The 17,749-nt window shown below is 52.7% G+C and overlaps 1 protein-coding gene across 2 annotated transcripts in view; it reads right to left on the bottom strand.

The window, feature by feature from the left end:
• Window positions 1–2,439: 2,439 nt before the first annotated feature.
• The window catches only part of GFPT1 (glutamine--fructose-6-phosphate transaminase 1), a 41,005-nt gene continuing 25,695 nt past the window's right edge, over window positions 2,440–17,749 (bottom strand). Inside the window, exons 15-19 of one of the 2 annotated variants that reach the window (XM_027669019.1) lie at window positions 15,772–15,886; window positions 15,331–15,458; window positions 14,271–14,438; window positions 13,801–13,962; window positions 2,440–2,847 (exon numbers count right to left, since the gene is read on the bottom strand). In XM_027669019.1, the coding sequence (XP_027524820.1) occupies window positions 2,818–2,847; window positions 13,801–13,962; window positions 14,271–14,438; window positions 15,331–15,458; window positions 15,772–15,886 (603 nt within the window). In that variant the 3' untranslated portion in view covers window positions 2,440–2,817. Of the gene's footprint in view, window positions 2,848–9,180; window positions 13,210–13,800; window positions 13,963–14,270; window positions 14,439–15,330; window positions 15,459–15,771; window positions 15,887–17,749 lie in introns of those variants that run through there. The other variant, XM_027669018.1, reaches the window with a different exon arrangement.

The raw sequence follows: 17,749 nt of genomic DNA, 5'->3' as shown, positions 1-17,749 counted from the left end.
TGAAAACAGTGCAAGCAGGAGAGGACAAACCCACTGTCACACAGACACTGTGTTACCCTGAAATGGGGTTCTGACAAACAGCAGCCCCACTCCTGCTCAGGTGGCAGGAACAGTGAGGGTGTTCCAGGCTGATGTGGAGCAGTGTCCAAGCGGGATGGACTGTCCTGGGTTACAATCATAGCAAAATGGAATGGGTTGGGTTGGAAGGGACCATCCCATTCCACCCCCTGCCATGGGCAGGGACACCTTCCACTGTCCCAGGTTGCTCCAAGCCCTGTCCAATCTGGCCTTGGACACTTCCAGGGATGGGGCAGCCACAGCTTCTTTGGGCAACCTGTGCCAGGGACCCCATCCTCCCAGGGAAGGATTTCCTCCAAATATCTAATCTAAGCCCACTCTGTCTCATCCCCCCTGCACAGCCTGGCCCAGTGGACTGGGAAGGTTCCCCTCCCTGCTGAGTTCCTCCTCAGCCCAGAGCATTCTCCTGTGAGCCGAGGCAGGGCTCAGGCAGAACCTCATCCCCTGCCTCCAGCAGATTTCCCTCTGCAGTGTTGCTGGAATTAATATTTCCCTGCTTGCAGTAGGCTGCCCTCTGAGAAAGAACCAACTCTGTCTGCACAGCTTTTAAACTCCTCATGTGCCCTTGATCTGGGGCACCACTGCCCAGCCCAGCCCAGCTCCTGGGGCAGCTTAAGAGTGGCAAGAGGTATTTTGGTGTGTTCAGTTGTTGTACTTTGGATTTCCCCCACACACACATTCCGGGACATATTGATTGAACTGGGATAAGGAAGATTTATAACTCAAACAGCCCGTGTTCCAGGAATTTTCCATACCCTCCAGAGCTGGATTTTGCACAGCCAAGTGTGCTGGGGGATGCTCAGGCTGTGTGCCCCTTGCTTTGCTGTCCAAGGTAAAGTGTCCCTGCCCATGGCAGGGGGCCTGGAACAAGATGATCTTTAAGGTCCCTTCCAACCCAAACAATTCCATGAATCCATGAAAACAGGGACCCTGGAAAACCTGCCCTGCAAGGTTGCTTTGGGGGTGGTGGCAGGGGCTGTGTGGGTCTGTGGGCAGCCCTGGGCTGTGCCCCCACCCCTCTCTGGTGGCACTGCCATGGGTCTGTTGAAGCTGCAGTGCTTGGAAGCTGAGAGTGAACATCTTGGGTTGTGTTTAAAAACAGAAAGGCTCCGTCTTTCACCCCAAAGAGCCACAAGCAGAGCTGTCTAAGCCAGGCTCAGCTATTGCCTCGTGTCACACCAACACCTCTGTCGCTTCCCCCCAAGGTCTGTGTGCTCAGAGCACTCTGCAAAAATCACTCCTGAAGGTCACCCATGTGCCAGGAACTGTCCCAGCTCAGTGCTCTGGGCGAATCCTGGTTGTGCCTGGGGTGGGATGGTCTGGGACCAGGGGCCAGATGGGATCTGGGGTTATTCTGCCTGGCTTGGGGTCTGATCCCTGCAGGAATCCACATCCCCTGGGTTTGAGGCACTGGGAGCTTTGTGCCCCTGCCAGTCAGACCCTGCCCTGTCCTGGGTCCATGAGTGACAATGGGTACCAGGAGCAGGGAATGTTCCCCACGGGCCAAGTGGCATTTTCTGATGTCCAGCCCTGCAGTGTGAACACCAAACCACTGCTCCTCTGTGTCCTGTACTGGGTTTGCTGTTTTCTAATCCAGTCCTATGAAAGGTGACAGTTTTTCTCCACTCCCAGGATCTTGCCATGGACATTTCAGCAGGTTTTGGGGTTGGATGGGGCTTTTTTTGGCCAGATGGATCTGGGGTGTTGTACACACAGAACGAGGTGCAGGACTGTCCAGCCAGGCTCTTGTGATACAATTACCACAAGGACAAAAGGTCCATCCCTCACGTGCTCTCTGTGTGAGACACAACCCCCCCACACTCACAGGCAGCAGAGAAATTTGGGTCAAAGCCACCAAAACTGCCACTGAACAGGGAGAAGGGGGAGCAGGGGGAGTCATGAACTTGGCTTTGTTTCTTGGGCTGCAGAAGCCAAGAAGGGAAGAAACCATCCAAGAGCAGACAAACTGGCATCTTTAAAGCAGAACACTCTGCTTCTGGAACTTGTTTGAAAAATCAAGACAATCTTTGGAGAATTTTATTGTTTCAAACCTACAAACAAGACAAGAACTGCAGTGCAAGACACAACCAGTGAGCAGAGTGAGCTCTGCCACTTCTCTAGAGGTGGTTCTGGGCTTTGTTCAGTGCTCACAGTTGGGGTGCTGAGCTGGGCTGGGCACGGCAGGTGGGACCTGACTGATGCCATCGCTGCCTCAGTGGGGCCTGGGCTGAGCCAGTGTCACCCAGGGCCGGTGGCATCCCAAGGATGTCAGTCCAGGGCCAGGGACAGCCCGGAGTCAGTGTCACCCAGGGCCAGTGGCATCCCAAGGATGTCAGTCCAGGGCCAGGGACAGCCCGGGGTCAGTGTCAGTCACCCCAAGTATGGTGTCATCCCAAAGGTGGTGTCACCCCAGGGATGGTGTCACCCCAGGGTCAGTGACAGCCTGGGGTCAGTGTCACCCAGGGTTGGTGTCAGTCACCCCAGGACTGGTGTCAGTCACCCAGGGATGGAGCAGCCCAGGGGTGGTTTCACCCACACCCCAAGGATGGTGTCAGCCCAGGGCACCCCAAGGGATTGGTGTCACCTCACAGCCGGTGCCAGCCCAGGGTCAATGACACCCCAGGCTGGTTCCAGCCCAGGCTGGTGCCACCCCAGGCCCTGGGCTGGCTGCCCACAGCTCACCCCACTGCGGCTCCTCGAGGTGGCCGAGCTGGCTCTGGGCTCCTGGCGAGGACAGGCTCAGTCTCTGGAGGCAGTGATCCGATCCACCTGCAAAAAGGACAGGCAGCCATAAAAACAACAGCCCTGGGAGCAGGGGGTCACCTTCTGGTTCCAGCTCTGTCCAGGGGTGTCCATCCAGCACCCACAAACCAGCCCCGAGGTCATCCTGGGGGTGGAAACCCCTGGAGATAACCCAGGGTATTGGGGTGTCACTGCTGGGTGAGACAAAGGAGGGCTTTGTGTGTGCAGGGTAAGGATCCAGCCGTGGTGGAATTACTCACTGCAAGGGAAGTACTATGGGAAAAACTCAGCACAATGGGGGGGGTCAATCCCTGCTCCCAAGGGATGTGTGATGGGGCAGAGCTCCACTGCTCTGTCTGGCCCGTCTGTAAACCACTGTGGAGGTCAATGCCACCTCCTCTGCACCTCTGGGACTGTGGGGGAGTCTGCAAACAGCCCTCGGGGGGAGTTGGGTGTTGGTGAGTCAGAGACTGTATTTTGGGGATGCTGCTTTACAGAACACACTGGGCAGGCTGGGCTCAGGCCCAGGCCAGCACTGAAATGTCTTGGCTGTTGTTTCTCTGTGAGACCACCCTGCACTGCACCTCTGGGAAAGCTGTGGCTCCTGAGGGACCAAGAGGCTGAGCATGAACCCCAAACCCACTCGGGGTAAGGCAGACACAGGGTCTGTGCCACATCAGGTCCTGCTTTGAAACTGCCTGTGAGTCACTCAGGACCCCCTGCTTTGGGCTGTGCTTCCCATTCCCATTCTGGGAAGCAGCATCCACAGGCTCTGGGGCCTCAGGAGCAGCTGTAGTTCTTGCTCTATTTTTCCCAGCCATGGAATACTGGCAAGTATTTCCCTTTGGAACGGGACTGTCCACAGTGCTCTCCACAGCCACTGAAACAAGCAGAAAGTGTCACAGAGAGCAGCATTCCCAGGCTGGGAGTCCTTGTCCCAGCTGAACATTTCCCTGCTTGTTCCTGCTGATGAGAGAAGTGTTTCTGGGTTGCTGCTCCACAGTGTTAAAGCCCAGGTCTTGTTGAAGTTCTTTTTTCCTACACTAAAGCAACCACCCACATCTACTCCAGAGCAGCTTTTCTGGGAGCTGTGGCCTGTGTAACTCCAGCTGGTCACATCCAGCTGATGTATTAAAGGCAAGACAGCTACAAAGGAATTAATTATTGTATTTGCTTTTGCATATAGGCCTTGGCCATGACACCACTGGGACACGTGGTGACCCAAATGGGAGGAGTGAGTATGAGACACAGAGCAGGCCCTGGAGAGATGGGGCAGATTTTAAGCTGCAAAGGGTATAGGAGCAGGTTTGAGCTCTGGCTTTGTCACACCTGCTCAGCAGGAACTGTGCATTCACTGGAACCTTGCACTGCACAGAGTGGCTGTCGAGCAGTGGCCGTCCTGGGAGGAGAAAGGACATATGTCCTTCCCTAACCCTAACCCTGACCCTAACCCTGACCCTAACCCTAACCCTGACCCTAACCCTGACCCTGACCCTAACCCTGACCCTAACCCTGACCCTAACCCTAACCCTAACCCTAACCCTGACCCTGACCATGACCCTAACCCTGACCCTCTCAGAGGTGACTGTGCTGTGCCTTCACCCAGGGGAGCCCCAGCCTGCAGCTGCTTCCCAGCCCAGTCCTGCCCCCTCAGCTGGGCCAGCAAAGCCCGGGATGAAGCCTGGGACCATGGCAAGCCTTGCTCCTGACTGGCAGCACCTGGAGGGGAAGGAGGGGCAGAGGACTTCAGCCCCTGCTGATCCCTGTTCCCTGTCTGTGTCCCCACAGCCCTGCAGCACAAATCCCTCCCTGAGCCCAGAGCTCTGCAGGCAGGAGCCATTCTGGGGGCACTCGGGGGGCTCAGGACCCCCTCACACCCCCCGGGGTCCTGCAGGGACACCCTGGAGGCACTTCCTTCATCCAACACTTTAGGCCCTGTGTGAGCCTGTCCTGAGAGCCTGAGGGAGGTGCCGTGGCTGTTCAGCCCCACTGTGGGGGGGAGGAGGAGGAGGAGGAGGAGCAGAAGCAGGACTGCCTTTCTCTGTCACACGGGGTGTAACACATCCAGGGTCACAGAGGCTGTGACTCCTCACAGTTTGGTTCAGCAGGAGTTTTTCCTGTGCGTGTCATTCCCAGGTTGGTGTAATCCTGAAATCCCCCCGAATTCCAGTGGGCAGTGGCTGGAGCCTCAGGTTTGCTGTTGTGTCCCCAGGGAGGTCCCTCTGGGAACTGAACGTCCCATCTGGCATGGGGCATGTGTGCCTTGAGTGTCCTCAGGGTGCCCCAGCTGGGGCTGGCTGGATCCAAGAGAATTCCAATGGTCAGCAGTTCCAAGGTTGGGCTCGGGAAAGCCTCTCTTCCTGGGGACAGGAGCTGCTGCAAGAAGTGCCAGCAGGAATGGGAATCCCTGCCACAGTTCACAGTGGGATGGTCCAGCCCTGGACCACAGGGGCCCCTCTGTCTGTCCTGGTCGTGCTCCTGCACTGCTCTCATGCTGGAGAGGAGGTTTTGTAGCTCCAGCTGGGTTTTCCCAGTGTCCATGTGCTGATAGCCTTGGAGGGTGGCTTTGGATATAAAACCAGCTTCAGGCACATCCCTGGGGTTTGCCAATGAGAGGAGTCACCCCGTGCAGGCTGGAGTGTCCTGCCCAGAGCCGGGGGCCAGAAGCACCCTGGGAGCTGCAGGAAGGCTGGTTGGGCTCTGCTGGATCCTTCCTCACAGTGACTCCCTGGCCAGAGTCTGCCATCCCCTGCAGTGTCCTGTGCCCTGCTCTGCTGGGCACCCAGAGCTGTCCTGCTCCAGCTGGGAGGTTCCTGCCACCCCCTGCCCTGGCCCTCTGGCTGGTGCAGGTCAGTGCTGGGCACAGAGGGGATGGAGGAGCAGGGAGGGCCCAGCTGCATCCCTGCAGGTTTGCTGACTGCTCCTCTGAGCAGGAGCTGCAGCAGCACTTTGGTGCAGCCAAGGTTTGCCTGTGCAGGTAATTTTGTCCTTCACAAGGTGCCTGGGTGCCCTCCCACCACTCTGAACGTCCTGCCACACTGGCACCCATCCTGCACTGGTCCCTGTGTGTGTCCCAGTGCAGGGGAGCCCTGGGGAGCCTGCCTGGGCTGAGCTGTGGGCTGGGGTGCTGCTGGGAGTGCCCCAGTGTGTCTGGGCTCACTGCCCCTGCAGGATCCTGGGTTACAGCTCTGCTGCTGCTCCCGCCAGACACAGCCCAGCAGCCTGTTTGTTTGAGCCTGTTTCCATAGGAATTCATAAGGACCATGGGAACATACTTCATTTGGCCTAAAGAATGAGACTGTGGAGAGGGAAGGAGTCCTGTCCTGCCTGATTTGTGGGTCTGATTTTTCTCTGAGATCAGGTCACCTCCTCAGCACTGAGCTGGCCATCCTGGCGAGCCAGCTTTTCTTCTCCAGTGCCTGCACTGTGTTCCAATCAGCTGATAAATGCATGGAAATAGGTCAGAAACAGCCTCTTTTCAAGCACACAGGGTGGGTTTTGGGTCAGGCTTGCAGAAACACAGCTTTTATGTCTGAGCTGGAGCTGAAGAAGTGTCCAAGTGCCATGTCAGGCTCTGACGGGAGCCAATGGTCTGGGATGTCTCCGTGGCCTCTCTGTCCACATCTGACTGGGCCACTGCAGCAGCACCAAAGGGTTTTGGATCCTTCTGGGAGAGGACAGAGCTGGTCTCCTGTTGGATAAGTGCAGAGCACTGTGGGCTCCTCTGCCAGGAGGTCGGGGTACCCTCGGGGCTCTGGGGGCAGAGGTTGCTCAGGGAGCTGCAGCAGAGCTGGAGATGAAGCTGGGCTGCTGCAGCCTGTTCCTCCTTCCTCCTGGGCCTTGCAAGCTGCAGGAGCTGGGGAGGTGGCGAGGCACCAACAGATGCAGCAGCAGGGAGGTGCTGGAGGAGCAGCCCAGCACGGGGGGTGGGCAGTGGGAAGGCAGCTGCTCACCAGTGGCAGGGCCAGGATGCCCCACTGAGGGGAATCTCCATCCCTGTGCAGCATTTTTCCACGTCTCCCAGGAAGTCCCTTCAGCTGTCACTAAAGCTGAGGCCCTTAAACCCCCCTCACTGATGGTCTGAGTGCCTGGGGGTCCTGCTCCGGCACTGGGGATCCCGGGGGCTGCTGCAGAGCTTGGGAGCCACAAGCCCCACAGGTCAGGCTGTGGGTCACAGGAGCTGTCCTGGGGCTTTGTGTTCCCTGTGCAAAGTGGGGGTGGCTCCTTCACTTGGTGTGTCCTCACACCGTGGGATGAGTGTGCCTGGCTGCTCTCCTGGGGAGGGATCAGCACAGAGCTTTTACCTTTGAGGTGTGCAAGGAACTGCTCTCAAAGCAGCTGCCCTGGGCAGCAGAGCAGGAGGTTTAAGGACGGCTCCAAACCAGTGTGAAACAGCACCCTGGGAAGTGGGAATCAGTTCTACAAGCAAAACACCCCTTCCTTGTTCTGTGTCCAGCCAAACGTTGCTGCACAGCAGCCTCCTTCCAAACCTTTCCATGTCCAAAGGGGTCTTCTCCCTATGGACTGTGCTTTCCCCCTGAGCAGCTTACAGTGACCTGAGAACTGGCTGTTTGGGGAGGCAGGTGCCATTTCTCTGCCCTATGTGGGCATTTGCTGTGTGTGCTCCAGGTGTGCTCTGCAGTGGTGAAAAGCAAGAACATGAGGTGTGGAAAAACCACCATTCCCAGGGTCTTGGCCAAGCACAGCCCTCCCAAAAGCCCAGGTGAGCACCACTTTATACCAGTGAAGGTAAACAGAGGCAAATTAAAGAAACTTCCTTGGGTGCGTAGAGGCAGCAGCGGGTTGAGGCTCAGCTCTGCCTGTGCTGAGGGTCCACACACTGTGGGGATGTGAGGAGAACGTGTCAGGGAGCTCTAGAGAGGCCCAGGAGAGCTTTGGAGCAGACAATCTAATATAATTTATTTAAACCAAATGCTTATGTGCCTTTCTTTGAGTCCCTCTTGGCTTCTGGGAGCTTATTTATCTGCAAGTGTCAGCTCATATGAGGCAAACTGCGTGTGATGGGAGAGTTTCTGTGCATGGGGCCTGTAGGTCCTTGGCCCTGTGTCTGACTGTTCTTTGCCACATCAGGATGTAAGGAAATGGTTTTCTGGCAGCCAGAGCTCAGGACTGAGTGGAGAAGGACCCAGCCTGTGGCCCTTTGCAGCTGCCTCTCCAGGGCCATGTGTATCAGCTCAAATGAGACGTGCTGTGTCAATCGCTGGCCCAGGTGGGCAACGAGCACTGGAGCTCCTCAGGGTCCAGCCCTTGGGGTGAAGGACAGAAACAGGGGTGCCCTGTCCCCTCCCACCAGCCTGTGACAGAAGCTGACACGTCCCAGCCCTCAGTGGTGCAGAGCCAGGAACAGTTGGTGTTCAGGGACAGGCTGAGGCTGGTGCAGCCCTGGAGCCACCTCAGGCACCCACCAACTGCCCAGGACGAGTCCCTGTTCTGTTCCCTGCTCCTTTGGTGTCCTGGGCAGCTGTGACCACAGCCATGGCAAGGACAGCCCCCGTGTGGGGCTGCTGGACCTGTTTGTTGCTGGTTATCCCTGCAGAGCCAAGCAGGCAGAGTCTTGTTCCCATCTTTTCCTGTCCTCTCAAGGACACACGACCCTTGTTCCAAGGCAGGGAGCTCCAGAGAGGAGCCTCTGGACCTTCCAGTGCTGGCACTTGGAAAGGCATTGGAGAGAGAAGTCTGAGCTGCTCACTTTGTCTGACAAAATAAACAGATGTGTTTGATGGTGCTCCCCTGGAGAGGTGAAGATCCCTGAGGAAATGAATCCACAAGCAGCTCCAACTGCAGCAGGGGTGGGATTTCAGACAGCCTTTTGTCGCTGGGGGTCACCCAGGCATGTTTTAGCCACGACTGAGCCCCCAGCTGTTGTCTGAGCAGAACATGCACTTAATTGTACCAGCTTAGCAGCTCTGGGGCTGCTTCGTGCAGCTGCCTGGCCCTGCCTGACCCAGACAGGGCTCTGTCCTGGAAAAGAAACCAGGAATTTCAGAAGTTGTGGAATGTGTGTAATATCCACTGAGCACAAGTCAGGTATGGGCTGTGCTGGCTGTGACTGGTCTGACTTAGTGACAGAAAACAGGTAATTAAATAAGAATTAAGGTACAGAAGGTAACAGAAACAGTTCTGCCTTAGGGGAATTTCATGGGCATTCTTGGAGAGTGGAAAAAAATCACAGCTGAGAAAGGGAGGTGAAATTCAGGCTGTACCTCTGACTGAAAACAGCCTGGCTGGGCAGGAGGGGAGAGCCAGGCCCCAAGGTTTTCTGCTTTGAACACCCTGCCCTGAACTTCCACAGGGGTTACACCTGTTCTCAGAGCATTTAACTAAAGACCAGTAATTCCATTTGTTTAATGTAGGGCACTTGATTTTATTCAAAGGGTGAGATACAAAAAAAGTAAGCAAAAAGACAAAACCCAAATTATAAAACGCTACAGACAAAAGTAAGACATCTTCTGCATCGAGCACACGACAGGAAACACGGTACAGTCTGGTCCCCACAACCCAAAGCCAGCTGGAAATGTACAGCAGAGGCAGAGAGATCTACAAGGGAGGAAACGTGGCCTTTGCCACTCCAATGGCTATTTACAGAAACTATATTGAAGGCAAAGAGTTTTCTTTCCTTTTATGCAACCCAAACACTTCTTTGTTTCTTCTTCTTCCTGTTCCTGACGAAGAGGAGGGACTCCATGCTTTGAGGCAAGTTTGGTACATTCAGGTAGGATCTAAAATTAGCCACAGCTAAACACTGACATGCTACTCAAGCCCTGAACTTCAGTCCCTGCCTCCATCCAGCTCGGGCCACCAGGCACCTCCTCATGGCATCAGGGACTGCCAGGGACAGCCAGAAAGGGGAAAAGCCCAGTTCTGCACTTGGGTTGGTTTTACTTCCACCTTTAGATGTTTCACACTGCAGCTCAACCAAACCTGTGTGTCTGGGCTCAGCTTAAGGCTCTGAACTGAGGATTACATGTCAGGTCTGTGAGCTCTGTCCCACTGGGCTGGGAAAGGGTCTGTGTGAAGCTTTTGGTTCCCTCAGTGCAGGGGGCTGAGTTAGAGTGTCCAGGCAGGATTCTGGACAGAGGGTGTCTCCACCTCCAAGAGGAGATGGATCTGCCCTGTCAGTGCTGCCCCTCACAAGGACAGGGCACCCAGACACTGCTTTGTACAACAGTGCTGACTCCTGTGACAAACATGGGAAAGGGCTGTTCCCTCCCTTCTGCAGCAGAGCCAGGAGGGAAAACCTTGCTGACATATATTCCATATATTCCACATGCAGCCTAATTTCCATGTGTGTGTGGAATCTTCCTGTCAGCATGGAATCTGACTGGGACCCATTGGGCAGAAACAATGTGTGCTGAGCTGGAAGTTCTCTGCTCTTTGGTAATTAAAAACCCCTAAGACCCATGGGCATGTGCTCCCCTTTAAGGGGAGGAAAACTCACATCAAAATGAACTGTGACCAAAGGAATGGAATAGGAGCTGCTATTCCAGATGGAAAAGCCTGTATTTACCTGTGGCTCAATTTTAGAGACAGGGCTACTGAATTTTTTCAACACCTCAGTGAGGAAGGAGAGAATTTTACTGGCTCAGTAAGCAAAACATTCATTTGGGAGAGCAGAAGACTGACTGGCTGTTAATAAATATCACAAGACATTCTAAAAGTTTTCTAAGGAAAAGAGAAACATCATCTGTTCATCAAAATGCAACACATGGACAAAATGAGGTAAGGAAAGCTAAAAGAGTCCTTTGTACATTCTCATTTCACACTGCATGGCAACAACAACACCGAGACGCTGCACGGGTTCCCCGCACGCTCAGCAGGGAGATTCTTCACACAGGTGTGCTCCAGAGCATCCTTGGACACCGAGCCCTACAACATCCAAAGCCTGGTGGCAAGGAGCTGCTACCCCCCTGCTTTAGCAGCCAGGAGCTGGACACACTGCAGGCAGTTTGCTGCAGGAGGTGGGTGCTCACCACTGTCCCCTGATCCCTCGGGAGTTCAATCCTTCAGTTCCAAGGAACAAGGATTTGTCTGTCACAGCACAAACCCAAAGAGCTCAGCACTATCTGTACAGTTACACTGACGTGGGAGTGTCAGACTTAACATTTCTAACTCAGACTCCAGTTCTTTGGTCCTCTTTGTACACAACTTTCATAAATATTTAACAGCCTGCAATAACAAACTTCTACAGAACAGCAACTGGTATCTAACAGGGGGGTCTGCCCCCCTTGGCTGGCAGACCTGGCAAGCTGGTGGGCCCTGTGCAAGGCAGGGGAAAAGCAAGGCCTGCTGCAATAGGGAAAGAGATCTTAAATCATTCTCCTGCAGGGTTGTTTCCCGGGAGATCCCAATCCAAGGACACAGGGTGGGACACTGCACCTCCCTGTGCTGGGGGGATCCAGGGGGAGCCCTGCCTGGATCCAGCCCCCCACGGGACAGGTTTGCACAGTTTCTCTTAAGCAAGTTGGGTGGGGGGAGGAAGAGGAGTGGTCTTCCACCAGTCAGCACTAAACATGCCTTGTTTTTTCCTCAAGGACAATTATCATCTCCAGCTGAAGCAGGGAGGGCTACTGGTCACGTCTAGGCAGAGGCTCAGCTGTCATGGGGCAGTGCCTCATACACAGCATCTGCTCACCTAAAATGCAATATTTACTACTTTGTTCTTAAACAGACACTGGCAGCACAATGTGTTCATAAATTAATAGTCTGAATATGACAGATTAATAAACACATACATTGGTTTTGAAAAGTTGTTTCCAGGCACACAGTTTTCACACTCATAATAAAACTGAGCCTTGAGCTGACACTGAACTGAAGTGAAACAGTCACTGTGGGTTCATCCGAAGTAGAATTGCTACAGAGTCTTTGGGAACACTGGATCTGAGCAGTCATGGAGCAGCCTGGGTCACTGCTCAGCAGTGTCACCCTGTGCCAGGGGAACCAGGGCTCACAGTCCCCAGCCACTGCACTTGGCAAAGCCCTTTTCAGGGGCAGTGAGTGACCTGCAATATTCACTTTATGCCTGGTAGCGTGGTTTTTCTTTTAGGGTGCCTGTGTAAGGCTAATTCAAAACCCAGCAAGATGGTAGGAAATTCACCCTTTTGCATTAGGGAATACATAGTAACTGCCCTTTGATGACTCTGAACAAGTCAGGTTTTAAGTCCTGAGGGCATATTTTCCATGTCATTTCTGATTCTCTGCAAGCTTGTTATAAAACTATTACCAGGGTATTTATTTCTGTTGTGTCTATGGAGCCTTTTTATCCCCTTCAATTTTAAACCAGCTGAATTTGACACATATAAACTGCTGCTAAATAAACCAGAGCCCTTGGTGTCATTTAGGGGACTCTGGCTAAGTCAGCCTCCAGGAAGGAGCTTTAGTGCCACCTCTGCTGGAGAGACACAAGGTAAAAATACAGAAATGCATCCAGAGAAGTGAGTGACCTGCAGCAAAAACACAGCACAAAGCTGGAATTCAGGTGTGTCACAGTCCCCCCCTGCTCAGGGCAAGGGGAAAACCCTCAGCAAGGAAAACTCCCACCTGTTCAACAAAACCCAGCCCACAGCATCAACAAACACCAGCACAGAGCGAGCACTGGCCCTGCTCCTCCTTCCCCCCAGTGCTCCCAGTCACATCCAGTGTCCCACTGGGCACAGCAGCTCTGTGCTGGTGTCAACAGAGCCCAGGCCACCGAGGCTACACGAGATTGTCACTTGCTATGTTTTTGGCATAGATAAAATCCTGCTGAAGCAAAGTTACTTCCTTGGCACAGTCCCCACGTGCCCAGAATCGAGGAGGTCGTGGCAGGGCAGTTGGATTCCCTTCTGTACATGAGGCAGAAATTCACCCCAAAGGCTTGTTTACAGTTTGGTTCCCTGGTAAAATATCTGCACAAGCATGACCAGCACCAGCTCTTGTTCCAGTTGTATATTCTGGGGTCCTGCTTCACTGCCTGAGAGCGTGACAGGTGATTAATTCATTCAATGCTTTCTCATCAATGACTGGAATGAGCCACACTGGGGCAGAGACAATGACATCATCTCAAAGTAAAGTAGAGGGCCTCTTACCTACTAGACTCAGTAATCTTTAAGAAAACCATTTAACATCTTTCATGGAAGTCTATTGTTCAAAAAAACCCAAAGCTATTGACATAGCATGTGGAATCAACTGGACAATCACTAATGTAATGGAATTATGGTGATCTTATACACAAACAATGATTTACCAAAATAAGATTTACCTAGGGGGCTTTAAAATCAAGTTATTTTGGTACCAAAAAAAGTCTTTCATTTAATTCCCCTTTGCCCCTATGATTCAGATGATCTTTCACTCTACAGTTACGGACTTGGCCAGATTTCTTGGAAAATCAACCTGCAGAGAGGGAGGAGAAAGAACACGCTTGTGAGTATTTACACACTTTGTTTGTTTGTGTAGAACTTTGTAACGTGTGGAACGTTTGTTCTGCTTTAAATTGAAAACAACTGAACATATTCTCATATCAATTTAGCACAATCAGTGCAGAAAAAGTCCATCACCTTAATTGTTACAACTCCTCTGTCAAAAACCAGGAGCAAATCCCTCTAGTCCAGGTTGTTGCAGTGCTCAGATGATAAGAGGTCACTGATAACAGGTCGAGGCCAGTGTCTGTGTTAAGACCAAGTACCTAACACCAACAGACTGCTTGCAAACACCCTTCTGAGGACTGTTACCTTCCTTTGAGCCTCCTAGCAGCCCTGCAGACCCTGTGAGCTCCTCCCAGCACAGACACTCCACTGCACCAGACTCAGCCACGTGTCCTGGGCTCCCCCCAGGTCTGCACTGGCCAGGGCTGCCCTTCACCCTGGTCGTTCCAGCAGCTCAAGCATTACACAGACAACCCACAGAGCCTGCCAGCCTCACCCAGGCACTGTGCCAGCCCTGCAGAGCACACAGGAGAGCAGAAGGAAGCAGTGCTGTACTCACGTCATATCCCCGGAGCACGGCGAGGTGGAAGGCCAGCAGCTGGAGGGGGATGACACTCAGGATCCCCTGCAGACAGTCCACTGAGTGGGGAACCTTGATGGTTCTCTTGTTGTTCTTAATGGTCTCGATGTCCTCCTTGTCACAAATCACCACAGGCCGCCCCTGAGACAGAGGGAAATGCTGAGGAAAAGCAGGTTTGGATAGTCCTTTTCTCATTCTGTTCAGAGCATCAGCAGCAAAAACTTATCACTTAATTTGGAACCCAACAGCTTCACATCCCCTGGGCAGCCCTGGAGGGTATTTAAGGGTTAACTAGAGCACACCAGGCTGCTGCAAGAACTGCTCTTGAAACGCCCACAATATTTACTGGGTTCCCATTTTGGGCAGTGACACTGAAGTGAACAACCTGCGAACTGCTTCTCTATTAAAAGCAGCATTTCTGACGCCCTGCAGACACTCCAGGTCCTCACCTGCCGTGCAATGACCTGCTGGAGGGCGTTCTGGCACTTGGCATAGGTGTGGTCTCTCATGATGATCATGATGACAGGCATGAGCTTGTCCACGAGTGCCAGGGGGCCGTGCTTCAGCTCCCCTGCCAGGATCCCCTCCGAGTGCATGTAGGTGATTTCTTTAATTTTCTAGGTGGGGGAAAAAAAATCATAAAATTGGAGCAAACTTGTGATTATTGTTTTTTAACCACCTCTGTGGATTCCTCCACTTTGTAAGTTTTTAAAGCTTTCTGGCTCTCCCCAGATCCAACAGGCAAACGAGTCAGCCTGAAAACCCAGATCTGAGCAGTGCCCCTGGGCTGGGCTGCCACTAACACTCACAGTCCTAACACCAAACCCACCACAGCCCTTGTCACTTGCCATCAGCCAACATATCCCCCATCACAGTCTGACTGGGCAGGCAAAGGCTGGGATATGCCTGCAGGTCACTGGGGGACTGCACTTAAACCAACAGGAGTCTCCTCAAATGTAAAAACTGCAATTTATGGGCTTAGAAAGTACACACAGCTTTGGATGGTGAGTGTTTCTGGAAAGCTCATCCCAACACATCAAAGACCTGGATTTATTAGGGTGCCCAGTGTGTCACAATAAAGCACTCCCAGTGTGAATAGGGCAAAGACACCCTTTCAACCCAGTGTAGCCTGTGACATGGGAATTCTTGAGGAGCAGCCTCAGCATTGTTAGGGTGACTTTTAGCTATTTATAATCACAGAAACACGCAATGATTTGGGTTGGAAGGGACCTTAAAGCTCATCCAGTGCCATCCCCTGCCATAGGCAGGGACCCCTTCCACTAGCCCAGGCTGCTCCAACCTGGCCTTGGACATTTCCAGGGATGGGGCAGCCACAGCTTCCCTGGGCAGCCTGTGCCAGTGCCCCCCACCTGACCAATCAGGTTGGTCACACACCAGAGCTGCCAGCTGCACTCACAACCCCTGTAGGCCCTTCTTGCTCCCTGCACAGAGATCTAAAGGCCACAGCTAAATGTGTTTGAACCAGCTTTAAATAAGGAAATCTCTTACCAGAGCTCCCTCCAGACATGTGGCATAGTGGTAGCCACGTCCCATGATGAGGACTGACTTCTGATGGTACAGCTCTGTGGCCAACTTCTGGATCTCATCATCCATGCTCAGCACTTCTTTAATTAAGTCTAAAAGGAAGGAGGAGAATCCAAATTGTGTGTGCTCATAGCCTGTGTCTCAAACTACACACACTGCTCATCCTTCACAGGCCTGGACTCAGTGTTTTACTGGTCTAGTTTAGTGGTCTGAGCCCTCAGAGAGAATATGGCTGCCAAGTCACTGGAACAGCCCCTCTCCACTCACTGACCAGGGTGGCTGGTCCAGGCCTGCTCAGATCCAGGTGTTCCCAAAGACTGCAGCAGTTCCCCTTTGTCTGAACCCCCAGGGACTGTTTAATTGGGCACTGGGGATCCCCTGGAGAGCACAGCCAACGTGTCCTACCTGGCAGCCCCTTCAGCCCACGCATGATCTCCTTGCGCCGCTCCTGCATGGAAATCCTGTCATCACACATCATCAGGGCAAACATCACCAGGGACACAAACTGGCTGGTGTAGGCCTGGGGGGAGAGAGGAAACGTGTCACTGTGGCACCAACCACAGTTGTCACCTACCAGGTAAAACCCTCAGGCCAGCTCTTGGCTTTATTCTTAACGCAGCACCAAGTGGCAGCTTTTGTTCCAATTCAGTAGCAAAGGTGAACACGAAGCTCACAGGGCAAATCTCATTTGAGCACATCTCCAGGGGGAGGCACACAATGATCTCATGCTCCAAGACAGTCAGACACCACAGCCAAGGTTTTACATCCTGAGATTCTCTGACAACTCCTAAACTCTGTTTTGTGACCACACCTGTGTCTTTCTTCACTGCAGGTAAATGCTGCAAACATGAGATGGGCAGAGCCACTGACTGGAGAGGGACATGGAAGCCCATGACAACCAGCTGAAATTCCACTGGACCTCAGGCCAGGTGAGTGATTTTCCACCTCTCCTCTCTAAGAACAGACCCTGAACTCTTCCCTGGGTGAGGCTCCATCTGTGCCCACTGGGCCCTGGTGACTGGTGCCACTGACCCTGGGGAAGAACCCCCTGCACAGGCAGTGAAATGCTCACACTGGGGCAATTCTATTCCCAGAAACACGTGAGGGACACTCTCCAACAGCTGCTGCACAGTTTGCCCTCTGAAGTCCCTGCAACACAATTGTTATGAAATGGGCTGTGGGGTCAGCTTGGGACTGAAGTCTCTTAGAAATAAGATTGAGGTTTGTAGTATTTCTGTCCCTTTCTAAGCAATGATCAAACAAACTTCCATGTTGCTCTACTGCAGATTTAAATAGCTCTGGAGGAATCCAGGAAAGCTTCAGTTATGCTGACTAGAGCCTATTATGGAATGGGAGCTGCTCTGCTTTGGTGCAGCTGGAGGTCACAGAAGCCCACAGCACCAAGCAGCCACATTGACATGCTTGGGTTGTTTAGAATATTCTCAAAGTGAAGTTCTGGACAACCTGAGGGCAGAACCTTTTCAAGTTCCTATTTCAAATATGCACAACTTTGGTAACCCCCCACATGAGCAGAGAAAAAATGCCATTTATCTCCAGACTCTACTGTTGGCCATGCAAGAACAACAGGGACAAACAACCCGTTCAAGAGTTTCTTGTAAGAGACTCGTGAATTTTCCATGATCAAATTCCCCAATGAACTGTTAAACTCGAATGTGGTTTTTGGCTGAATTTATGTAACAGATTGACATCATCTCGCCTCTAAATATAACTAAACCAAAGCAGATTTCACCATGCAGAAGCACTTCATCAAAATGAAATGCAGCAAAGCAAGTTATTTTGTACTGTAGCACACGTGAGTAATCCTGTTAGGTGGACACTGGTTTTCCGTGAAAAACCATTCCACCACTTGGCAAAAGTATAGTCTTAATATCAGAGTTTCTTTGGTAAAGCAGTGCCTGTCAGGGACTTAAGAGCAGTCAAGCTTTCCATTGCCTTGTCTATCAATCTTTAGACTTAAGTTTAAACTGAGTGTGCACCTCAAGACAAATGATGGCAAAGAGAGAATTCTTGCCTTTTAGAAATCATCCTCTCTGAGAGCCACTTGTTTTCAATGCTTAATATAATTTCCTTATAACATTTCATTTAAAAAAGAGATTAAAAAAACCCTTTGCAAGCTACAAGAAAAAGAAAATGAAGAGTGTTGCTGGGCACGTGGTCTGGGACTACACAACAACTGAGAGCAACAGGAAAGAAGGGACTGAAAGCATTTAACAGGGGAGCCACGTCAGAGCCAAGCCCTTCAGGGGGGGCTGCAGTGACAGTGACACCAACAGCTGGAGGGGTGTCTGGCTGGGCTCCCCCTGGGGCTGGGCTCACCCTGGGGCTGGGCTCACCTTGGTGCTGGGCTCCCCCTGGGGCTGGG

The sequence above is a fragment of the Corapipo altera genome, unplaced genomic scaffold (genome assembly GCF_003945725.1).
Source record: "Corapipo altera isolate COAL_440 unplaced genomic scaffold, ASM394572v1 61016, whole genome shotgun sequence".
In the NCBI taxonomy this organism is placed as follows: domain Eukaryota; kingdom Metazoa; phylum Chordata; class Aves; order Passeriformes; family Pipridae; genus Corapipo; species Corapipo altera.
The sequence above is the reverse complement of the archived record's forward strand: the minus strand, read 5'-3'. Positions and strand labels throughout refer to the sequence as shown.